Source organism: Piliocolobus tephrosceles, chromosome 7 (genome assembly GCF_002776525.5).
Source record: "Piliocolobus tephrosceles isolate RC106 chromosome 7, ASM277652v3, whole genome shotgun sequence".
NCBI classification, from domain to species: Eukaryota; Metazoa; Chordata; class Mammalia; order Primates; family Cercopithecidae; genus Piliocolobus; species Piliocolobus tephrosceles.
Window position 1 is genome coordinate 3674268 of NC_045440.1, and position 24661 is coordinate 3698928.

Sequence of the window (24661 nt, forward strand, 5' to 3'; positions counted from 1 at the left end):
TGCAGTGCTTATAAGTAGAAGGTACTCAATACATATTCATTGAGAAAACCGAACATCTTTCTCACTTTTAGGTAAGATGCACGTCTCTATTATTTGAGATGTATTCTCTGGCTGGGGAGATAACATGTGTGGGATTTCTTCAGCTCAATCTTCATACTCTCTGACCCCTCTCGAAAACCCCAGCTTGTATTTTTGCAGTATAATGTAATGGCATGCCCTTCCTAATCCTGCCATTTTGCCTAATTCCAAACTACCTTACTTTACTCACCCCAAAGCACTCCCAGCCTTAACCTCTTGTCCCAATTTCCTAAAATATAACTGCTCTTGTACAGAATGGTGCTGCTGGACTAAAACGCTGACAGGGAATTGCTCTTCTTCAAGGTCTGGTCTGTATCAAGGAACCCACGCCATGCAGTTAAAAGTGTCATGAAAATGGACTGATAAGTAGCTAGAAGCAGAATGCTGTGTCTACACAAATTACACTGCATTGCAGGGTACAGTTTGGAAGTTCAAGCAAGAATTGTTTATGAAAATGCATGAGCTTTTCATGCATAGCTTGACTGAGGATATCCTATACTTAACACTCACTGGTACAGCACTGCATAAGAGTATGCGTATTTCATGTGCATCTCAGTGGCTCCTTTGAAGTGTTTTTTGATTCTTTTCATTAGGCAAGATGAAGCCGCCTCTATGGCCATGTTGCTGGCTTTTAAGAAGATGCACATTATATGTCAGCAACTACAGTATAATGCATTTATTTTGTGTGAGCACAGCAAACCACTTGAGAACAGAGTTTACTTTGTAGACACAGTGAATTAACCCTTCAAGTACTGCCCCATGCCACAGAACTACAAGTCTTGCCACAATATGGCTTTCTCTTCTTACAATTATGCTCTCTAGCCTGTTCATATATTAAGAATAAATCCGGGGTTGGGCGCGGTGGCTCACACTTGTAATCCTAGCACTTTGGGAGGCCGAGGCAGGCAGATCACTTGAGGTCAGGAGTTCAAGACCAGCCCGGCCAACATGGTGAAACCCTGTCTCTACTAAAAACAGAAAAATTAGCAAGGCATGGTGGTGGGCACCTGTAATCCCAGCTACTCAAGAGGCTGAGGCAGGAGAAAGGCTTGAACCCAGGGAGTGGAGGCTGCAGTGAGCCAAGATCTTGTCACTTCACTCCAGCATGATTGAAAGAGTGAAACTCCATCTCAAAAAAAAAAAAAAAAAAAAAAGAATAAATTAGGTAAAGAGAAGAAAATAAAGTGCAAAAGTAAGTGCCTCTTTTATGTATTCAGCATGGCCTTTATTCTGTGAGGTCAGTGTCTCTCTCACAGAGGAAGAAGTGAAACATTTCGCCTGAATCCCGAGAACCAGGAACTTCTCACACATCTTAGTTTGCCCTCTCCCAGTGTAAATGAATTGTACAGTTTCTGAAGTCACTTTTGTATTTCTCCAGTGCAGACCACTTTGCACCTACCTGTTTATCAACACCTTCCCTTCTTGAGTCTTGGTAGGGTCTGGATCCTTCAGCTCTACGGGATGCTGATGAAGTGTAACCAAAGTTTTCCTTTTCTTTTCTTTTTTTTTTGAGGGGGGACAGGATCTTGCTCTGTCACTCAAGCTGGAGTATAGTGGTGTGATCTCGGCTCATTGCAACCTCCACCTCCTGGGTTCAAGTGAGTCTCCTGGCTCAGCCTCCCGAATAGCCAGGATTACAGGCACTCATCACCACACTAGGCTAATTTTTGTATTTTTAATAGAGATGGGGTTTCACTATGTTGCCCAGGCTAGTCTTGAACTCCTGACCTCATGTGATCTGTCCGCTTTGGCCTCCCAAAGTGCTGGGATTACAGGTGTGAGCCACCGCGCCTGGCCAGTATTTGTTCAAATGATTTCTCTTCACTTAGGAAGAGAGAAAAGTAGGGCTGGACTACCTGCACTTGGCGAGGGTGGAGTGGCAGAGTAGACTTGCCTACCAGCGAAGCCAGACAGGCTTTGGTTCCAGTCTTAGTACTACTACTTTTCAACTGAGGAACCCTGGCAAATTGTGCGGCCTCCTGAGCCTCAGTTTTCCTGTCTATAGAATGGGGATAATGATGCTCTCCTCATAGGGTTGCTTAGCACTGGGTAGGTCCTTAAGGAATGTCTATTGCGTTCCCATCCCTCTACAGCTTCCCCCAGATTCTATCCTCTTAGGAGGAATGGGCGTCACTGGAACATGAGGAAGCAGTCCCTGGATCTTTTTTTCCCCTTCCTCACACAGAAGCCAAACCTCAAATACACATCTTCCGTCCTGTCCACATCCACTGCAGCAAAGAGGAGAGCCAGGGATCTGGGGGTGGAGGCCCATCTTCTTCCTCTCAGCAGGTGGGGGCTCGCAGGCTGACTGCCAGAGGACCTTCATTAGAGTCACAATAAACTGCCTTTCTGGGGAGGGGTGAAAGGGCGAGAGAAGCCGCTGGTATTGCGTTTTTTGGGGGAGGTGGGGTCCTCTTCCTGTTCCATTTCACTGAATTCTACCCACCCGGCATGGCCCTGGGAGGTGACCGTAGCCCTGGCTCCCGGAGTAAACACTCAGGTCAAGCTACAGGACTGACTGGCTCTTAAGCTATTATATTCCCAGTTAAAAGATTTTTTAGCTCGCGGACTATCTCGAACTCATTCTATGTCAGTGAACGACTCACTTACTGGAAACGGTGTAAACACAGGTGTATTACTGGGCTGCGGAAGACTTGGATGTCCCAGCGTGGTAGAAGGCCAGCTCCCTGCAGTGCAACGCTTGCATTCTACATCCAGAAAACTAAAGTTCAAAGAGGTCAAGCAATTTGCCAGAGGCCTGCAGTCCAGGGACTGAACGGAACCTGGAACCCGCTACCCGGACTCCCAGCCCTGCTCCCTCCAGCGCCACCCTCTTCCCAGGAGTAGGGGGAGCCGAGGCTCGCTGTGCTCACGTGGCTTTCAGAGCCCGCCTGGGACCCTGACCTGGTATTCCAGTCCCGACCCCTCACTTCCTCGTTTCCCCTTCCTTCTCCCTCTCTTCCCAGAGTCCCGCAGGGCCGGCTGAACGAAGCGATGCCGGGCACCTATACATGCATGGTGGCAAAAGGAGGGTTGGAACGCTAGAGCTCGCCTCTGCAGGGCTGTGCAGGGTCCCCACTGAGGAGCGGGTGCAAACGGGTGCTGGGCTCGGGGGCGGAGCCTGTCGGTCGGGGGCGGGAGGGTGGGCCAGAGAGGGAGGCCCGGGGCGTGGAGACTTTGAAGGAGTCGGGGCCCTGGGGGTAGGAGCCCGCCGGGTGGAAGCGGCAGGCGCGAGCCGAGCGGCGGGGCGCGCGGGCCAGGCGGGGCCGGGCGGCGGCAGGGACTGCGGAGGTGCGGAGGGAGCCGGGGCGGGCGGCGTCACCGGAGGCGGAGGGGGCGGAGCCGCGCTTGCAGCTGCCACCCGGCCGCCGGGCCCAGGCAGACGCCACCCGCCAGCGGCCGGGCACGCACCGCGCGCAGACCTTCCGCGAACAATGCTCCGGCCGGGCGGCGGGCGGCTCGGAGACCGACGGAGGGGCGGAGGAAGCGCAGCCCCGAGGTGAGCCCGCGACGCGCTCTCCGAATTCGGCCTCTTTTTGTCTGGCGAGCGTGGTCGCAGAGGGGAGCTTTGGGGGGCGCTGCGGTCGGCGAGCAGGCGACCCCGGGGGTGACAGGCGGCCGCTCGGGGAGCGGGGAGCGCCGGGGCCGCGTGAGCCCGGGGTGGTGCCCCAGGTGCGGGGAGGCGCCCGGCCGGGAGGACGGAGGAGCTGGAGGGTGTTTTCGATCCATTCGAGAATCGCGCTCTTTAAAACGGGGAAACTTTCCTACGAGTTCCAGGAGGGAGGACCGGCTGTTAGGACGGTTTCTCTGGTCTGGCTGCTCTGTTAGCGGCGGGAGACTGAAGCGCTTTGAGGACTGCTTTCCGCTGATAGAGTATTGTCAAGGGGCAGAGACGGAAGGCCGCCTGGCTGCTGGGACCAGGACCCGGGGGCATGGTTTGGGGTCCAGGGTAGCTCCCAGGTATGCAGCAGCGGGGCTCCAGAGGCGACGAGATGATGCCCTTTCCCCCAAGCCCGGGCTGAGCCCTCCGAACGCATGCTGTGGGCACGTTCTTAACCTTTGCTGGTATCCGGGGACATACACACTTAGAACGCAGAATCCTCTGCTGGGCATGGAGGCGGCCGGGCATTCGCAGCGGAGAGCGCCAGCTCACGGTGTGTGCGTTTCTCTCAAGTAAGCTCACCCTGCACATGGTTTTGCAGAGCCGACAGCAAAACCCAATGGTCTAGGGACGAGGAGTTTTGCAATGCCTTCAGTCCGGAGTCAGGTTCAGAGGGCTTTCCTGATCACTGGCCTGAACTATCCTGAACAACTTCTCTCCCCCTTCCCTTTCTGAGAAGGAAATTTGACAGGAAGCCCTAGGGAGTTCCGCAGTTACTTTGCTCTCCTGAGGTCTGGTTGGTTTCGACTGTAGTGGGTGCAAAACCGCATTCTTCCCTCTGAGATTAGATTCCACAGCACTGGAGGAAGAAAAGAGAGAAGGAAAAGTTGGGTGAATATCATAATTTACCCTCTGTGTGAGTGAGGAGGCAGGGGGCTCGCGGGTGGTCAAGTTGTAACTTTCTCCTTTCTGTCTGGTCAGCCCTGGCCAGTGGAGTGTGCTGAAGTTCAGACACTTTCCACACACATTTCTTTCCTTTTTCTAGTGTTGCATTCATTTAACTGTAAATACAGAAAAAAAAAAATTTAGGTGAATGTTTTTTGGAATTCTGTCACTCCAGGATAAGGCATAAGCAACTTCTGATGTAAGTCTGAGCGGGTATTTTGGGCCAAAATATTTAATCTTATAGATCTGGCCACCTTGATTCTTCAGATTCTTTTTTGAAATGAGGTGGGAGTGTATCTGACAGCTTCAGTCTTGCAAACTGTAGCCACAAATCTAGTGCAGAAGCTTGCAGAGGCAAAGGCATTTTTTTCATGACTTGGATCAGAAAGAATGCTGAGCTCTTTTTTCTAATCTGACACTGCAGCCTCCTACTGAAATGGGGGGATTTGCATAATTCTGGGGGCCGCCTCCCCTCAGAGGTAAGGAATGTGGGCTGGGAAGTGCCTTCCCCACGCTGTGGAGAGCTGGCACTGCTGCGCCAGGCGAGGCGAGGCAAGGCTTTGTGGGTGCCACTTGTGTTTCTCACCATCTTTTACTTAAAACAAATAGGAGATAATTCCAAGCAAGCACAGAAGTGCAACGGTCTTTTTTTTTTTTTTTTTTTGGCTGCATGCAGTGGTAAATTCTGTTTGCTGTGACTGAGAAACCAGTTTTAACAGGATGCAGTGAGTCAATGACAGTGGGAAGCCCAGGGCTTCGTTTGTTCTCTTCTTATTCCATGACTTCCCTTTAAAAATCTTTGTGTCCATCTGGGCAGTTGTGTGATGAAAGTTGCGTGTCTAAACATCCAAGAGTTTCAGAGCTGAGGATGGGAGCAAAGAGTGCTCGTAAACTGGTGAGACATTCTCAAGGAAACTTCCCCCATGCTAGCAATCCAGATCCTTCCACACTCCCAGGGCTGTGCAAAGGTTGGGGAATCTTAGAAAGTAGGGCCTGTGGTACCAACGTCACCCCTTCCCCAATAACAAGTTTGTGTTCTTACTGGCCTGTTGAGAAGGCAACATGTCGCCAAGCAAAACTGCTGCTTTGTGAATCTGTGGTAGCCCCTGAGGAAGTGGTTGGGCACCCACCTCCTCAGATAGCCCTGTGTCAGGAGGAGCTCTGGGAACTTGCAGAGCCCACACAGGGCTGGTTTCCAAGCTGTCTTCCTCCATCCCATGGAGCAGGCATGGGAGCCTCTGCCTGCAGCGGAGGTGGGCTGGACAGTGTCCTTTCTGTGGCCTAGAAGGTGTAGGCAGTCTTCACTCATCAGCTTCCCAGGAAGGAACCTACTGCCTGTTCCTGAAGGCCAGAATACTTCCTCTGCTTTTTCCCCCTCCCAAAACTTAGCAACAAGCCTATAGTTCTCTGTGGCCTGAGATTATAAAACCTGGCTGTTTCCTCAGCTTGTTGAAGCCCAGTGACCTCTTCTGGAGAACTTGGCAAAGAAGGAACCTGCTACTTGGGCGTGTTTGGAGGAGGAGAAGAACCTAGCTAACAGTCTTCTTAAAGAAAAGGACCTGTGATACCCTAACAATGATTGCTAAAAGATACTTTTCTTTTATTTCAGATGATGTATTTAGCTTAAAGATGCAGCGGGCTTTATTCTTAACTTTTGTTTTGTTTTTAGACAGGGTCTCTCTCTTGTCACCCAGGCCAGAGTACAGTGGTGTGATCAGGGCTCACTGCAGCCTTGACCTCCTGGGCTCAGGCAATCCTCCTACTTCAGTCTCCCTAGTAACTGGGACCATAGGCATGCACTCCAACACCTGGATAATTTTTTTTATAATTATTATTTTTGTAAAGACAGAGTATCTCTGTGTTGCCCAGGCTGGTCTCAAACTCCTGGGCTCGAGCGATCCTCCTGCTTCAGCCTCCCAAAGTTGTGGGATTATAGATGTGAGCCACCACTTCCAACCCTTTTTTTTTTTTTTTTTTTTTTTTGAGACAGAGGTTTCACTCTTGTTGTCCAGGCTGGAGTGCAGTGGCGCAATCTTGGCTCACGACGACCTCCGCCTCCTGAGTTCAAGCGATTCTCCTGCCTCGATTCTCCTGCCTCAACCTCCCGAGTAGCTGAGATTACAGGCATGTGCCACCACGCCCAGCATTTTTAGTAGAGATGGGGTTTCTCCATGTAGGTCAGGCTGGTCTCGAACTCCTGACCTCAGGTGATCCGCCCACCTTGGCCTCCCAAAGTGCTGGGATTACAGGCGTGAGCCACCACGCCCGGCCCCAACCCATTTTTCACTTTGGAGGGAAAAGAGGCACATATAGCTTGAGCACTTGTTGAATGAACACCCCCGTGTGTAAGCGTGGAGATAAGAGAGAACACTTCCCGCAAACACTCTGGAATGACTTTGGGGTTACCAGGCTCATTCCACTTGCTTAGTCGTGTTGGCGGTTTAGAGATTATCAAACTTCAGGCAGATCCTTATGGGAGGAAAGTGGAGAGCAAACCCTGAGGCAAAATGCTCCCTATTTAATGAGAACCTGTTTAACTTATGTTCTTAAGGAAGATTTTTCTCTGGAACATTCTCCTTACGGGAAGTCAGTTCATTTTAAATAGGCTAAGAAGAGCCAGGAGCAACGCGCAGATCACCACTGCAGTGAGGAGTTGCCGGCAAAGTTGGCTTCTGTTTCCAGAACAGGCAAACTCTCTGTGTCTATGGGCTGGTGCAAGTTCTTGTTTTTGTCATCGTTTCCCCACCTGTAAAATGGGGACAGCAACTACCAGATGGGATGATTTCAAGGTAATCGGTTAATGGCTGCAACCCTTTGAGCTCCTTCTCAATGGTGAATTTACAGGGGACCATGGTGCAAACTGGCACTTGCAGTTTTACTCTCAGAAGCAATGAACTCTTTGAGCAAGGCAATCGCCTTCTCTCCAGAGCCATCACTGGGAAATAGCTCTTCGTTAATCTCTTCTCTCTCTTATCATCTATCCAGTCACCTTTGACCATGAGTGTGTCTTGCTATTGGTTTGCTCCTTTGGCCTATAGCACCCAGCATTGTGGACCTCAGCAGCACAGGGTCAAGTAATGTATATTAAGCAAGGGATATTTCTCAAGATGCCAGACCTCTCCACAAGGTCTGGAGGACAGGCCAGCACCCCACTCCTCCCCTTTCCCAACCTTTCCTATCTCCACCTGGTTGGAAGTCTGGATTACAATGCACATTTCAGGGCCTAGACCTGCCTCCCCTCTCACACAGTTCTTGTTCAAAAATTGTGGGTTATTTTCCATAAGCCATTGTTTTTATTTGCTGTACTACTTGATAGTTCTTGTTTCTCTGGGTCAGCGTCCCAGACTCTAGGCCCCCAGTGGCAGGGGAATACATGGATGAGGTACCGGCTTCTCATCTTAAACCCTATGTGATTTCTTCCCATAACTGCCCCAAACCTCCAAGGATGTTAGGGGACTCCTCACCCAGGATTTTAGGGGACTGAAATGTCTTTTATGTACTCTTGTAAAGCAACAAGGCTGTGTTTAGTTTTTACAGCTTCTGATAAGGCTACACCACCAGAGAATGTCTAAGAGCCTTGTGACAGATGGGTAAGGGCCACAAAATAAATGGGATCCTAAAATTTACCCTTTTCTCCTCCGTCTCCTCCCTGATCACATAATGAGACTCTAATCGATGATGCACCCATTGTCTGGCATGGCAAATCTCTAATCAGGAAAGTGTCCTGCCTTCCTAGGAAGCCACTCTGTGACCCACCTCTCAATCCCACAAGACCACACCAGAGAGCCGGGCGCAAGATGAACCAGCACCCTGTCGGCTCAAGATGCACCGGACCCTCCGCCTGAAACCCGAGAGCCTGAAAATGTCTGCGTGCAGTGACTTTGTGGAGCACATCTGGAAACCCGGGTCCTGCAAGAACTGCTTCTGCCTGCGGAGCGACCACCAGCTGGTGGCCGGCCCTCCCCAGCCCAGAGCGGGCAGCCTGCCCCCTCCACCGCGCCTGCCTCCCAGGCCTGAGAACTGCCGCCTGGAAGATGAAGGTGTGAACAGCTCACCTTACTCCAAGCCCACAATTGCCGTGAAGCCCACCATGATGAGCTCCGAGGCCTCTGATGTGTGGACAGAGGCCAGCCTGAGTGCCGAAGTCTCGCAGGTGAGGCTGACTAACACTCGTGGTATTTTTACAGGGGCTGCTCCTGTTTGAATGCTTGGTGACTGGCTGGCAGCCAGGGAGGGCTGTTCCAGCAAGAAACCTGCAGGATGGCTTCCTGTCAGCTTGCCCTGAGATGGCTTTGGCCTGGGATTCGCTGTAGCTGTGCTCCTTTCTCTCTGTCCCTTTAGGCTCAGAACCATTAATCCAGTCCCCCAGAATTTCCTCCTGTGATTTGCAGATGGCGTAGGGTAGACAAAAAATGAAGCTTTTTAAAAAAGTTTTAAATTTTCTTAATTGATCATTTTAAATATGTACACAAGTAGCAGTAATTGCAAAGTGAATCACATGCACTCAATACCCTTCAATATGAACCTCAGCAACCATCAACTCATGACCAATCTCATTTCACCTCCCCCGCACTGATCCCTCTTCCTTGTGATTTTAAACAAACCCCAGATATCACATCATTTCAATACATACCTTTCAAAGATAAAGTCTTTATGAAAAGCGTAACCACAATACCATCATCACACTGAATTTTTTTTTTTTTTTTTTGAGATGGAGTCTTGCTCTGTCACCCAGGCTGGAGTGTAGTGGCACGATCTCTGCTCACCGCAACTTCCGACTCCCTAGTTCAAGCCATTCTCCTGCCTCAGCCTCCGGAGTAGCTGGGATTACAGGTGCCTGCCACCATGCCCTGCTAATTTTTGTGTTTTTAGTAGAGATAGGTTTCACCATGTTGGCCTCGATCTCTTGACCTTGTGATCTGCCCACCTTGGCCTCCCAAAGTGCTGTGATTATAGACGTGAGCCACCACTAATTTTTTTTTCTGTCACCCAGGTTGGAATGCAGTGATGTGATCTCAGCTCACTGCACCTTCCACCTCTAGGGTTCAAGCGATTCTCCTGCCTCACCCTCCCAAGCAACTGGGGCTATGGGCGCATACCTCCATGCCCAACTGATTTTTGTATTTTTAGTAGAAACGAGGTTTCACCATGTTGGTTAGTTGGTTAGACTGGTGTCTAACTCCTGACCTCAAGTGATCCACCCACCTCGGACTCCCAAAGTGTTGCGATTACAGGCGTGAGCTGCCACACCTGGCCTGTTTTTTTTAGTTTTTAATTTTTATTTTATTATTATTATTTTTTTGAGACAGTCTCACTGTTACTCAGGCTGAAGTGCAGCATTGAGATCTTGGGTCACTGCAATCTCCACCTCCCAGGCTCAAGTGATCCTCCTGCCTCAGCCTCCTAGGAAGCTGAGACTAGAGGTGCATGCCACCATGCTTGGCTACTTTTTTTTTTTGGTGGAGATCGGATCTTGCTATGTTGCCCAGGCTGGTCTTAAATTCCTGGTCTCGAACTCCTAGGCTCAAGTAATCCATCTGCCTCAGCCTACCATAGTGCTGGGATTGTAGGCGTAAGCCACCATACCTGGCCCTACACTTCCAAATATTAGCAGTAATTCTTTTATTATCTAATACCCAGCCAGTACTCCTGTTTCCCATTTTGAAGCTTGGATTTTACCAGTTTTTTTCCTAGGGTCACTAAAAACAGTTACACCCTAGAGGCCAGACCATTCTGCTCACTCCACAGGTAACCTTTACAAAGTCAGAGGGCACATAAGCCAGGGCTGCTGGCATCTGCTGTCTTTAGACACATTTAGGAAGCTATGTGGCTAAGACATGTTCTAGGAATTGCTTGCTACCTGTTTGGTCTCTTTACCTGTTCTAGTTTTCTTGACCAATATGGTGAGTAGGTCAGGAAGGCCGTGTGAGTATATGTGAAAGCTAACGTCAATTCTAAACCATTAGAGGCTTCATTAAGGAAAGGCATTTCCTTTGGTTGCATTGAACTCGATGTCCCCTTCCGGGCTGCTCTGTTTTTTCCTCAACTGATTACACCCGTTCTCCAGGCCATTCTCAATACCTTCAACCTTCACCAACCGAAGCCAAGGACTCTTTAAGCTCAGAACCAGCTGGGAAAGAAGCCAGAGGCAGGCCCTGCTTTGAGGCTGCTTCTAAAAGTGGGGGTAAGGGAGGACTTTAGACAGAAGGAGAAGGAAAAAGGTGACTTCAGCGGTGGTATTGACCAGTCCACATCTTTGTCTCATAGCCCAACAAGTCCCACCACTCGCACAGGCTCAGGCTGAGGTCACTGCTGTAGGTGGGAGAAAGGGGACCTCTGGCATAGTTGGAAGCAAAGCACAGAAAGAAGCGAGGAAGCCCAGATCCAGTTCAGAAGCCACCCCTCACCCGGATCCGGTTCAGAAATCACCCCTCACTCTCCTGTTCTGCACACACACACACCTCCAATGTGTTTCTTTTTTCCTTTTTTTTTTTTTTTTTTTGAGACAGAGTCTGGCTCTGTTGCCCAGGCTGGAATGTGGTGGCGTGATTTGGGTCACTGCAACCTCCACCTCCTGGGCTCAAGCCATCCTTCCGCCTCAGCCTCCAAAGTAGCTGGGACTACAGGCACACACCACCACGCCCAGCAAGTTTTTGTATTTTTTTTGTAGAGATGGGATTTTGCCATGTTGCCCAGGCTCGTCTTGAACTCCTGAGCTCAAGCAATCTGCCCTCTTCAGCCTCCCGTAGTGCTGGGATTACAGGTGTGAGCCACGGCGCCTGGCTCCAGTGTGTTCCGTGTGTTTTAAAAACACTTAATGACTTCGATTTCTTCAGGCATGCACTGTGATTGGGTTATCAAAAAACTCACAAACTCAAAGCAAAAATTAAACAAAACCCCAAGCTCCATTTTCCAATCCTGTGGAACAACGTCTCTCACCCAAGCTCCATTTTCCAGTCACCCAGTGAGAAGTTGCAAGGGAGGAAGAAGGCAAAGTGCTCTTTTTCAGAGTTATATTTTTCTTTTCCTACTTCACAGACTTAAGCCAAAAGCATTACAATCCATGGGTGGGAAGCACAGCTCAGTGTCTGGGAAGACAAATGGCTCAGCGGGTGCCCCAGCAATGATCACAGGGCCGTGGGGAGATCAGAAGGTGGGTGTGCACTGAGTCCCCGGCCGCAGCGCCCCTGCACTGCACTACAGAAGACAATCTACAGTATCATTGCCCTTCCCTCTAACTTTTCCTCTCTCTCTTTTTTCTATGACAAGGTCTAATGTAAGTCTTTTTGCGTTGGGCTTGTGTGTAGGTCATCTGGAGACGAGCGCCTGGCAAGCTCCCCCTCCCAAAGCAGGAGGATGCCCCCATCGTCTACCTGGGCAGCTTCCGAGGTGTACAGAAGCCTGCTGGTCCCTCTGCCTCCCCCGATGGCAACTCCCCTCGCTGTCCCCCAGCTTACACCATGGTTGGCCTGCACAACCTTGAGCCCCGCGGCGAGAGGAACATTGCTTTCCACCCAGTGAGCTTCCCTGACGAGAAGGCTGGGCACAAAGAAAAACCCTCATGTCCTTACCAAGACCGGCCCTCCACCCAGGAGAGCTTCCGCCAGAAACTGGCTGCCTTTGCTGGGACCACATCTGGCTGTCACCAGGGTCCTGGGCCCCTGCGGGAATCCCTGCCCTCGGAGGATGACAGTGATCAAAGGTGCTCGCCCTCCGGGGACAGCGAGGGTGGAGAGTACTGCTCCATCCTGGATTGCTGCCCTGGGAGCCCTGTTGCCAAGGCTGCCTCCCAGGCTGCCGGCTCCCGGGGCAGGCATAGTGGCAGGGACGGCTCACCCACGTGCTGGGAGCAGGGGAAGTGTGCAGGGCCCACAGAACAGGAGAAGTGGGGCCTGAGCTTCCCCAAGGAGAGCTGTAGCCAGGGCCCCACTGCCCACCCATCCTGCCTGGGCCCCAAGAAAGCGTCCGTCACCTCGGAGGCTGCCACTTCTTCTGACGGCCTCTCTTGTGGCAGCGGCAGCGGCGCCAGCAACCCCTTCGTACCCCATTTCGAGAGTGATTACTGCTCCCTCATGAAGGAACCTGCCCCAGAGAAGCAGCAGGACCTTGGCTGCCCAGGGGTGGCCTCTAGCAGATGCCTTGGGCTGAAGGGGGAGCCGCAGCCCCCAGCCCACCCCAGGGAGGCTACACAGCCTGAACCCATCTATGCTGAGAGTACCAAGAGGAAGAAGGCAGCTCCGGTGCCTTCCAAGCCACAGGCCAAGACAGAACATGCAGCAGCTGCCCAGGGCCAAGGTCAGGGTCAAGGCCAGGGCCAGGGCCAGGTATGGACAGGTAATGCCTGGGCCCAGAAAACAGCATCTGGCTGGGGCCAGGACAGCCCAGACCCAACTCCCCAGGTGGCAGCCACCATCACAGTCATGGCGGCCCACCCAGAAGAGGACCATCGGACGATCTACCTGAGCAGCCCTGACTCTGCAGTGGGGGTGCAGTGGCCCCGAGGGCCTGTGAGCCAGAACTCCGAGGTGGGTGAAGAGGAGACTTTGGCTAGGCAGGGGCTGAGCTCCAGGGAAAGCCATGCTCACAGTGCCAACGAGAGCAAGCCTACGGAGAGGCCCGCCATTCCCCCCAAGTTGTCCAAGAGCAGCCCTGGAGGGTCCCCGGTGTCACCATCTGCCGGAGGGCCCCCAGTATCGCCGCTGGCCGACCTCAGTGATGGGAGCTCTGGCAGCAGTGGCATTGGGCCCCAGCCTCCTCCCCGAGGCCCTGCTGACCCCGTTCCTCCCTGCCGGACCAACGGTGTCACTCTCAGTGACCCATCCAGGTGTCCCCAGCCTGTGACCTCCTCAGCCTTGGACCAGAGGCGGCCCAGGTTCCAGGCAGGCACCTGGAGTCGTCAGTGCCGGATAGAGGAGGAAGAGGAGGTGGAGCAGGAATTGCTGAGTCACAGCTGGGGAAGAGAGACCAAAAATGGCCCCACGGACCATTCCAACTCCACCACCTGGCATCGTCTCCACCCCACAGATGGCTCCTCCGGGCAGAACAGCAAAGTTGGGACTGGGATGAGCAAATCGGCCTCTTTTGCCTTTGAGTTCCCCAAGGACAGAAGTGGGATTGAGACATTCTCACCTCCTCCTCCGCCTCCAAAGTCGAGGTGAGTACCATTTTCTGCCTGGGACTCTCTCTGCAGGGCAAAGGGCTCATTCATGTAAATTTCCCCAGGGTCCCAGTGCAGCCCTCGGAGAGCAGGAGTTGTGGCCCTCTTTGTATCCAGCAAAAAAACCTACATGTGGGGCCCTGCTTGAGATTGGTGATTTGAAATCAGTCTTTCCAAGAAGCACCACCAAGCGGTTGCCATTTGTTTGGTGCCTGCATTTTTATAGTCTGGTCCTCTTTTTACTGCCCAGTTCTCTGAAGTGTCTTCAGTAGGCTTTTTTCCCAGGAAGTCCTGAATATTTTCATTTAATTTAAACATGCAAAAGCGCGAAAGGAAAACCCTATAAGATTTAGGGAGGGCTGGGTATGATGGCTCATGTCTGTAATCCTGACACTTTGGGAGGCCAAAGTGGGAGGATTACTTGAGCCCAGGAGTTTGAGACCAGCCTAGGTAACATAGTGAGATCCCGTCTCTATTTTCTTTAAGTAATACAAATTTTAAAGTTAAAGTTAAAAAAAATTGTTTTAAAGATTTGGGGAGGGAAGGCCGGGCACGGTGGCTCACGCCTGTAATCCCAGCACTTTGGGAGGCCAAGGCAGGCGAATCACAATGTCAGGAGATCGAGACCATCCTGGCTAACACGGTGAAACCTTGTCTCTACTTAAAATACAAAGAAAATTAGCCGGGCGCGGTGGCGGGCGCCTATAGTCCCAGCTACTCAGGAGGCTGAGGCAGGAGAATGGTGTGAACCTGGGAGGCAGAACTTGTAGTGATCAGAGATCCCACCACTACACTCCAGCCTGGGCGACAGAGCGAGACTTCATCTCAAAAAAAAAAAAAAAAAAAGATTTGGGGCAGCAAACAGTTAATGCCAAATAAATGTATGTCCAATAAACTGTTACCACAATGGTGATTAGGTCTTGGGGCCAAAAGCAGAAAATAGGAAGCTTTACACGTGGTTAGGAACCCTCAGACGTGGGTTTTTAAAGAAAAAAAATGTAGTTTCGTGTTAGCATGCTGACACTCAGTTTTCTCTACTGCTTCCCTGCTATCTCTTACCAGTTTAAAGTGCCTTTTAAAGGCTCAAGAAAAATAAATCGTCTTTTTTTTTAAAGCTATTGAGCTGTGGATGGGACTTAAATGCTGTGGGAAAAAAAATTTCTTTCGATTAGAACAAAACTGATTCCTGTTAGGAAAAGGAGAAACCTACTGTTTTTCAAAAAATTACAGCCTTTCTGAACAGACTCGCTTGAGTCATGTCATTTCCAGTGGTTCTGTTGCAGCTGATGTGCCTCTGGGCTGATGTCAGAAACAAGGAAATTGACCACAGAGAGAAGCAGTCAGGACACTTGACTTTGAACATCAAGGAGTCTCAGGCACTGATGTGATCTAACGTGGGTTTTTTTCTCATGACCACTACTTTGTTCTGGAATTGCATTGGCTGCCCACCATTCAGAACAGACGTCTTCCAGATCCTGAGGTGATTGCAGACTCTCTGGCAGCCGCGTGAACTCCCCGAATGAATGAGGGATTCAGCAGCTAAGATGAGCTTCCGTTTATATGGCACTCACTATGGGCCAGGCATGGATTTAAAAGAGTTAGACATAACAACTCATTTCATCCTTAGAACAGCCCTAACAGGTAGGAATTGCCAGCCCCAATTTACAGATGACAAAGCAGAGATGGAGAGCTAGAGTAACCAGCCTAAGGTTCCTGCCGTACCCGCAAGAATTCTAAGTCTACGCTCCTCCTGAACCCAGAGGACATCAAGGAGCATGGAAATTGAGCAGGGCATGAGAGTAAAATGTCTAAATTGTATCTGCCTGCCTCAGTCCTGGGTAAATTAGTGGAAAGCACAGGTATTGGCACTAGACCAAGTTCCTATTCCCTCTCTGTCACTTACACATGGAGAGACCTTGTATAAGCCACCCACTGTGACTGCGTTTCCAGTCTCTACTCTAGAAGAGTCGGTCTCTAAACTGAGAGTCTGGAGTCTCTTCTCTAAAATGAGATGATAATAGTACTTTGATAACACCCTGCTATTGAAAGCCTCTAATGAGACAAACAATGGAATCCAATGCAAAGGTTACTTATGATGTAGCCAAAAGCCACCCGGGCTGTTGATTGCACAATGACACCCACACTCTATAGGAACTAGCATGGCTCAATCCCAGGAACTCCACCCTAAGCCTTGGAGAAGTAACTAAAATTTACTCCTTTAAGAATCTCAGGGCTTGGAGAAATCCCAGTAACCGTAGCAACAGGACTCAGGTAGGGTTTTAATTAGCATCTGGGTTGAGATCAGAGTTTTTTCTGCCCAGTTTGTTATGATAAAACCCTTAGATTACATATAACTCAAGCTCGGTGGGAATCTTGGAGGTTCAAGATTTCAGCTCATAAAAAATAAACAAGTTAGAGGAGAAAAAAGAAATAAAAAGAAGGGCTGGAGTTAGTGGCTCTTGCCTATAATCATAGCACTTTGGGAGGCCAAGGCGGGTGGACCACTTGAGCCCAGGAGTTCGAGACCAACCTGGGCAACATGGTGAAATACAGTCTCCACCAAAAAAGATACGAAAATTAGCCAGGAATGGTGGCACACACCTGTCATCCCAGCTTCTCTGGGGGCTGAGGTGGGAGGATGGCTTGAGCCCAGGAAGCAGAGCTTGCAGTGAGCTGTGATTGTGCCGCTGTACTCCAGCCTGAGCAGCAAAGGAAGGCCCTGTCTCAAAAAAAAAAAAAAAAAAAATCTAGAAAATAAAATTATCTTAAGAGAATACAGAAAAAGAACAGCATCTTATATTATTTAAAATAAGCTAGAATATATTTTCATTTGGGGAAGCATTTTCATTTCTCCAGCATTACTGACATTATCTTTGGAATCTCCCTGTGAGAAGATAAGAGCGCAGGCTTGGGAACATATGCTGACTTTTAATTCTGGAACTCAGTACCTCCCCTGGGGATAGTGCCAGGAACCCCAGAGTCTTCCAACCTAGTAGGTCAGGGTGTTGGCAAATCAGAGTGTCAGTGAGAATGCAGCCAACAGTTGATCCGGCACCGATTCCAGTACACACTGGTAATTATGGCAGGCTGATGTCAGTTTTCCAAAATAGAAAAACGTGGAAGGTCTTCAGGCAATATACAAGGTCAACTTGATTTCTTCACATGGGTCCATTTGTGAAATAGATCCTATTTCTAATGATCAGCTTCATTATGTGCGTTACCTATGCTTAAACCTCTGGAAAAGGGGTTGCTCCATATGGGAAACTGTTCCTTTCCACTTACATGGTGTGAGAGAGACAGATTGTCGGCTTCCTCAGGCCATTATGGAAGAACAGGGAATGATTTTCTCTTTTGCCTGTTGTTCTGTTTATCGCCCTATTTTGCAAAACTGGTTCTGACCTGGAGGAAAAAAAATAGATGTTAAGAATGACTTGGCTTTCCTGGAGTCCTGTTTTGAATGTTTGGCAGTAGCTCATCTGTCTTTTTGAGATACTGTCCTCTGTAAACTCCCATTCGTGTTCCTGAGAAACCTCTTGCTGGAGTGTCCTGCAGGACAAAGGCTCTCCATGCTCATTTTATGCACAGAACAGTTCTTCTTTGGAGGACTTTAAGTGCGTGCCCGACCCTCCTCCCCAGGCAGGTATGGCAAGGCCTGGATATTTCCTTCCTCTTGCTGTCAAAGCAAGATTTTATACCCGCAAAGTCACACTTACTGAGAATGATGGATCTCAGAGTCTCTGGGTCACCCCTGTCCCAGTATAAGGCAGAATTATAAGATGAGGATCAACAAGTACTGCTGGTTAGGAAACAAAAATACTTCAGGAAAGAAAGGTGGACTCTTAGTTTAAATGCCATGCTATGACTTAATGGCTATTCGGTCAGGCATGGTGGCTCACGCCTATAATCTCAGCACTTAGGGAGGCCAAGGCAGGTGGATCACTTGGGGTAAGGAGTTCGAGACCAGCCTGGCCAACATTAACAAGAACAGCAGAGCTGGGGAAACAATTAAGATGAGAAAGAACCAACTTGCTTTCTGCCTTTTGCTTTTTCACAGATGCAAACCCAGTTTTAAATGACTTAACGACTTTTGGGTGACCAGGTCAGTTGAAAGACAATCATCTGGTTAGTGCAGACAAGCGTTTCACAAAGAAACCTCAAATTAGGAGAAGAGGCCTGAGCCCAGGTGGAATTGAGGGTGACAGGTGACTAAGAAATAAGACAGATTTATGTGGTTTCAGTGTCTAAATGGTCTGGCCCCAGGTGAGACTAATCAAAAGAAAAGTTTCCCCAAGAAAGTGGGCCATGTCTTTGTTTTTTGTGTGTTGTTTTGTTTTGAGACAGAGTCTCACTGTGCTGCCCAGGCTGGAGTGCAGTGGTGCCATCTCACTGCAGACTCCTCTTGCCAGACTCAGGTGATCCTCTCACCCCAGCCTCCTGACTAGCTGGGACTACCAGTGCATGCCACCATGCCCCACTAATTTTTATATTTTTGTAGAGACGGGTTTTCACCATGTTTCCCAGGCTGGTCTTAAACTCCTGGGCTCAAATGATCCACCTGCCTCAGCCTCCCAAAGTGTTAGGATTACAGGCATGAGTGACCATGCCCAGCTGATGTCTTTGTTTTACAATTATCACTCATGCCAATTTGAATTTTAACCGACTACTTGCTAAATTCACCCCTTCTTCTGTGGGGCTGCTGGGGAGTAGAGGTGAAATCTATTCTTGGGCTTTTGCTCACTTCACTTTTTTTTTTTTTTAGACAGAATCTCTGTTGCTCAGGCTAGAGGGCAGTGGTGGTACCTTGCCTTACTGCAACCTCCACCTCCTGGGTTCAAGTTATTTGCCTGCTTCAGCCTCCCAAGTAGCTGGGATTATAGGCACGCCACCACGCATGGCTAATTTTTGTATTTTAGTAGAGATGGGGTTTCACCATGTTGCCCAGGCTGATCTCGAACTCCTGACTTCAAGTGATCCACTTGCCTTGGCCTCCCAAAGTGCTGGGATTACAGGTGTGAGCCACCGTGCCTGGTCTTGTGCGCCTGGTCTTGTGCTCTTAATTCTCCTCCTGAGCTGCTTCTCAGTAGACAGGTAGTGACAGTGTCATGAGTGGAGTTCGTTTCTATCCACAGAGATGGCCGCATCACTAACCAGAGGAACTGACATGACTTCACTGTGTGGTCCCTCCGGACACATGGTCTCTGGGTACGAACCAGGAGGATGGACGTAGGATGAGTGAGATGGGTGTTTGTCTCTAGTCTCCACATCCAATCTGATTAGAGCTTCCAATGTTTTCTTCTACAGACCCTTTCTACTATAATGGATGACAGTTGGGTGGCCATGTTTTACTAGGAAGTCCCATACTCTTGAGGCATAACTGCCTTTTCTGGGTGGCATTTTGAAAATCACAGTTTGTATTAGGAAGCACTGTATTTAGAGAATCTTCATGGACTGTGTCTAGCCTTTTTGACAAAACTTAAATAAGTAGGCTGGAGGTCAAGTTGGTCAGGGGAGAATAAATACTGGCCGTATTTCAGTAGCCCCCACAGATACACAGAGTATGGCAAACAGAACAAAGCATATATACCAACAATGCATGTTTATATTTTGTCCCATGCCAGGGGCAAATTCATAGTTGGCCTGTTCCCATAAGTATGGGGATAGAACTTGGAAACACAAGACATCTAATGATACTGTAAGCAGGGACCATTGAAATTGATTCCTAGAGTCTTGTTCTACAATTTCTTTAAAAATTACTGATTTGACAGTGATATGTATTCAACATATAAGACTTTCTGTCTAATTTTGAGCATACATTCTTGACTAAGGCTGGCAATGAGAGATTCTTTATTTAATTTATCAGCTATCTATTAATTGTCTACTTTTGATTAGGCTCTGTGCAAGGCGCTAAAAAGCCAGTTACTGGGGTTCTGTTCCTTAACGATCCTCAGGATTGAGTTGGTAAGAATTAAATCAGCAGCTGTGCAATATGACTGTCAAAGCTCGACCCCTGCTTTGATTCCCTTTGTTGAGACAGGTTCTTCTAGGACCTGGATTCTCACCACATCCTCTGTTCTGTTTAGGGAACACAAATGTAAGCTCAGCTCTGTGTCCCGGAGTGCCTCGTAGTCCTCTCCCTTAACTGTGTTTGTTTCAACTTGATCCAAGATCAGGATTAGTACAAGCTTGTAAAAAACAAACAAACAAACCAAAAAAAAACCTTTTATTTTTTACAAAATAGGCCAGATACACTTTGAAGGTAAAGAGCTTGCTTAACCATCTGCAACTCCTAAGGTGGAACTCAAAGCATCGCATGTAGTAGACGCTCAAGAAATGTTTGTTAAATGGACAGTTGTAGACAGAGACAATGCCATGTTTATTTCATTTTCCAGAAAGGCACCTGACTCCTTGCTTTGCACATAACAGGTGCTCAAGAAATGTTGAAGAAAAAAGCAAACTGCTTTGAATGCAGTGTATCCTAAAACCAGATTTCCAGGTTGCCCATGTACTCTGTTCAGGCGTCTGGTTTGGCTGTTAACACAGTGTATCTTTTATTACATTAAAATGGGTCCACGTTTGCATCTCCTCAGAAATTATAAACTCCTGGGAGTGCAGGGATGTGTCTCATACATTCTTCCTTGACTTCTCCATAGCATACCTTAGCACAGAGTTGAATATGTAGTAGATATTCAATGGCGAATTACTGATTTTTCTAAAAAAATAAAGCAAGCCAGAGTGAACTACAAATGTAGTAGTTCCTGGCCTGATATTTCACTGGGGACCCATCGTAATTCTGCAACTATTCTCACTCAATAGAACATTACCACCTTGAGTTAAAGAGGCTAAGAGGCTAAGGTTAATAATTATTAATGATTCAAGGTGGGCAAACACCATGTGAGCACAATGCATCCTTTCATGGATTAATTGCTCTCCAATGATTATACATTTCACTCTTGCTGCTGGTCTCTATTACCCTGCTTTTTTTTTTTTTTTTTTCCCAACCTGAGCAGGTGTGTAGAGCCAGCATTCTCTTGCCAAAATAATGTTCTCAGGTAGTAATCATCTAAACACCTTTTTTTCCACCAGAGAATTACAAGGAATTCTAGGGTGTGGTTTTCCTTCTCTGAGAGTAGATTTTCCATGCTTTCTCAGGTGCATTGCAAAATACAAGCTTAGGCAGTGTGGTCAGTCCCCCTCTATCCTTCACGTTGTCGGAGGGACTTTGTTCCTAGAATGGCCAGCCTACATTTGATCTGCATAATTGGTTGTGAAACTCACCAGTTGGTAGGAAATTTTCTCTGTTAGTGGCACAAGGAATTTTTTGTTGTTGTTTTGGGATTGTTAATGTCCTCATTAAAGATCTTACATTTCCTTCTATCAGCGTTGATAGACCAACTACAAAGAATACCCTGTGTCCCTTTCTGCAGTAATAAGTTTCAGAGTTTAAAGATCAGGGTCTGCATCCTCTGTGCTTGCATTGCTCATTATTTCTTTCTATTGACTTTTGGGCAGAGCCCTAAAAATGTTGGGCGTTAGGAGTGTTTTTACTGTTCCCATACTACTCTGTAAAATTCCCTGCTTTAATTAGCTTCAGTCTGATGCACCGGACGGCTTCTTCTCTGTGCTTCTGTGACAGGCAGACTTATATAAACAGCTGTTCTTTGTTGGATGAAGAGGGGAGCTTCCAGGCCAAAGGCTACTTTACAAATTTTTATTCTCAGGTATTTTCTCTCCAGTAGTACCTATCACGGTTAAATGTTCCCCCCAACTTCCCAGTAGTTTGGCTTTTAGCCATTTCATAGCAATTTATACGTGTGCTATGAAAAGTTTTCTAAAGTCTAAAACCTAAACACATAGCTGGTGGTGATCTTACTTGATGTTCCTGAGTTGTAGAAAGCTTTTCAGAATAGCTTCTGCTCTTTGTGAGCTCCACATGGCAGTCAAAATTAATGAAACTAAAAAACACTAGATATAGCCAGGCGCGATGGTGCACGCCTGTAATCCCAGCATTTTGGGAGGCTGAGGCAGGTGGGTCACAAGGTCAGGAGATCGAGACCATCCTGGCTAACATGGTGAGACCCCGTCTCTACTAAAAATACAAAAAAATTAGCTGGGCCTGGTGGCGGGCACCTGTAGTCCCAGCTACTTGGGAGGCTGAGGCAGGAGAATCGGTTGAACTCAGGAGGCGGAGGTTGCAGTGAGCTGAGATGGCGCCACTGCACTCCAGCCTGGGCGACAGAGCGAGACTCCATCTCAAAACAAACAAACAAAAAAACCCCACTAGATACATACAAGAACAGTTGAGATAAATTGACATAGTAGTAAGTAATATGACCTTATGACCTTGAAGGTCAAGAAGAAAGGAGGGAGAGTCTAATTTTAAAAGCATTCAGAGTGGTGGCATCACTTAACATAGTTCTGTTTTTTTTTTTTTTTTTTTTTTTTTGAGATGGAGTCTTGCTCCTTTCACCCAGGCTGGAGGGCAGTGGCGTGACCTCAGCCCACTGCAACCTCCGCCTCCCAGGTTCGAGTAATTCCCCTGCCTCGGCCTCACGAGTAGCTGGGATTACAGGCGACTGCCACCACGCCTGGCTGATTTTTGTATTATTAGTAGAGATGGGGTTCACCATGTTGGCCAGACTGGTCTTGAACTCCTGACCTCAGGTGATCCACCTGTAATTCTTGTAATACGTACAGCTCAAAAGGATGGTAAGATTTTACGACTGCATATTCTTGAACCATGAGGACACTTGATTGCATCCTCCATGCCAATTCTGATCATTTGGAGTCCATGCATCAGGAAAGCTGGCCATGATCTATTTGTGGTGTCTGCAGGTTGTAGGGAGGTGGGGGTGCAGATACATGTCATGTGCTGGATATTTGCTGATTCCACCATAAAACTTAAAATTTATCTTCTAAAATGCATAATGTGACTGGGCACGGTGGCTCATACCTATAATCCTAGCCATTTAGGGAAACAGGAGAATCACTTGCACCCAGGAGATCAAGACCAGCCTGGGCAACATAGTGAGACACTACCTCTAAAACAAAATACAAAAATGAGTAGGGCATGGTGGCACATACCTGTGGTCACAGCTACTTGGAAGGCTGAGGTGGGAGAATTGCTTGAGTCAGGAGGTCAAGGCTGCAGTCAGCCATGATCACACCACTGCACTCCATCCTGGGTGACAAGATCAGATCTTGTCTCAAAAAAAAAAAAAAAGATAAAAATAAAATGCAAAATCTCCAGTGGTTGATAGCCATTTTTGCTAGTAATTCAAGAGTTTAAGAATTCCCAGCCGGGCTCAGTGGCTTTCGTCTGTAATCCCAGCACTTTAGAAGACCAAGGCAGGAGGATCATCTGAGGTCAGGAGTTCAAGACCAGCCTGGCCAACATGGTGAAACCCTGTCTCTACTAAAAATACAAAAATTAGCTGGACATTGTGCCAGGTGCCTGTAGTCCCAGCTACTCAGGAGGCTGAGGCAGGAGAATCACTTGAACCCGGGAGTCGGAGGTTGCAGTGAGCCGAGATCATGCCAGTTGCACTCCAGCCTGGGCAATAAGAGCGAAACTCCGTCTCAAAAAAAAAAAAGAATTCCTATACCTTTGGGTGATGCGGGGACACTGTGCCACTCCTGTTTGGCAGATGATGGCCATTCACTTTGAATACAGACTCTGACTTTAGACTGAAATGCCAAAATGTCTTGTTTCCTCTTAGTGAGTGACTATGAACGCCCCATGACTTTTAACCATTTTTGGAACTCTGCATTTTAGTAAGTAACAGTTACTATTAAGTTTATTACCCATTATTTAAAGGATTATTTTCCCTTATAGACCTTCAATTTGCTGTTTCTGTCCTTAAATCTTATTAAGCAATGTGTTTTCACTTAGCCTTATTTTGTTTGTTTGTTTGTTTGTTTGTTTGTTTGTTTGTTTGTTTTGAGACAGGGTCTCATTCTGTTGCCCAGGCTGGAGTGCAGTGGCGTGATCTCAGCTCACTGCAACCTCTGCCTCTTGGGTTCAAGAGATTCTCCTGCCTCAGCCTCCCAGGTAACTGGGATTACAGGGGGCATGCCATGTCCAGCTAATTTTTGTATATATATGTGTGTGTGTGTATATTTATATATAGGGTTTCACCACATTGACCAGGCTGATCTCAAACTCCTGACCTCAGGTGATCCGCCCTCCTTGGCCTCCCAAAGTGCTGGGATTACGGGTGTGAGCCACTGCACCCAGCCCGCTTAGCCTTATTCTCTTTGACTTGTTGCATTATTTGTTTATTTATTTATTTATTTATTTATTTATTGTTGAGATGGAGTTTCACCATTATTGCCCAGGCTGGAGTGCAGTGGCATGATCTCTGCTCACCACAACCTCAAACTCCTGGGTTCAAGTGATTCTCCTGCCTCAGCCTGCCAAGTAGCTGGGATTACAGGCACCTGCCACCATGCCGGGCTAATTTTTTGTGTTTTCAGTAGAGACGGGGTTTCTCCATGTTGGTCAGGTGGTCTCGAACTCCTGACCTCAGGTGATCCATCTGCTTCGGCCTCCCAGAGTGTTGGGATTACAGGTGTGAGCCACCGTGCCCAGTGTGTTGATTTTCATTGATTTGTATTGATTTTCAGTGTCCAGGATTGAGGAGTGAGGTGGCAGATGCGGGAGCTGTGTCAGAATCTTTGGGAGGGATAGTTTAACAATGAAAATTCAGTGATGTAACATAAATTTAAATTGGGAAAATGAAAACAAAACTATTGTTTTCATAACATAGGCTACTTCTAGTTTTTCTGAATCTTCTCCACTGGTGAAAAGATAGACCATCGTTTTTATAGAGATGCTTGATTGAAAACAGATCATGTCTCCCTAAGAGAAAATAGAAGTAAGC

General features: G+C 48.2%; 1 protein-coding gene across 2 annotated transcripts in view; it reads left to right on the top strand.

Moving 5' to 3' along the window:
- Nucleotides 1–3404: 3404 nt before the first annotated feature.
- The window catches only part of PRAG1 (PEAK1 related, kinase-activating pseudokinase 1), a 65511-nt gene continuing 44254 nt past the window's right edge, over nucleotides 3405–24661 (top strand). The window contains exons 1-3 of one of the 2 annotated variants that reach the window (XM_023225272.2): nucleotides 3405–3577; nucleotides 8361–8777; nucleotides 11932–13778. In XM_023225272.2, the coding sequence (XP_023081040.1) occupies nucleotides 8448–8777; nucleotides 11932–13778 (2177 nt within the window). In that variant the 5' untranslated portion in view covers nucleotides 3405–3577; nucleotides 8361–8447. Of the gene's footprint in view, nucleotides 3578–6797; nucleotides 7414–8360; nucleotides 8778–11931; nucleotides 13779–24661 lie in introns of those variants that run through there. The other variant, XM_023225273.2, reaches the window with a different exon arrangement.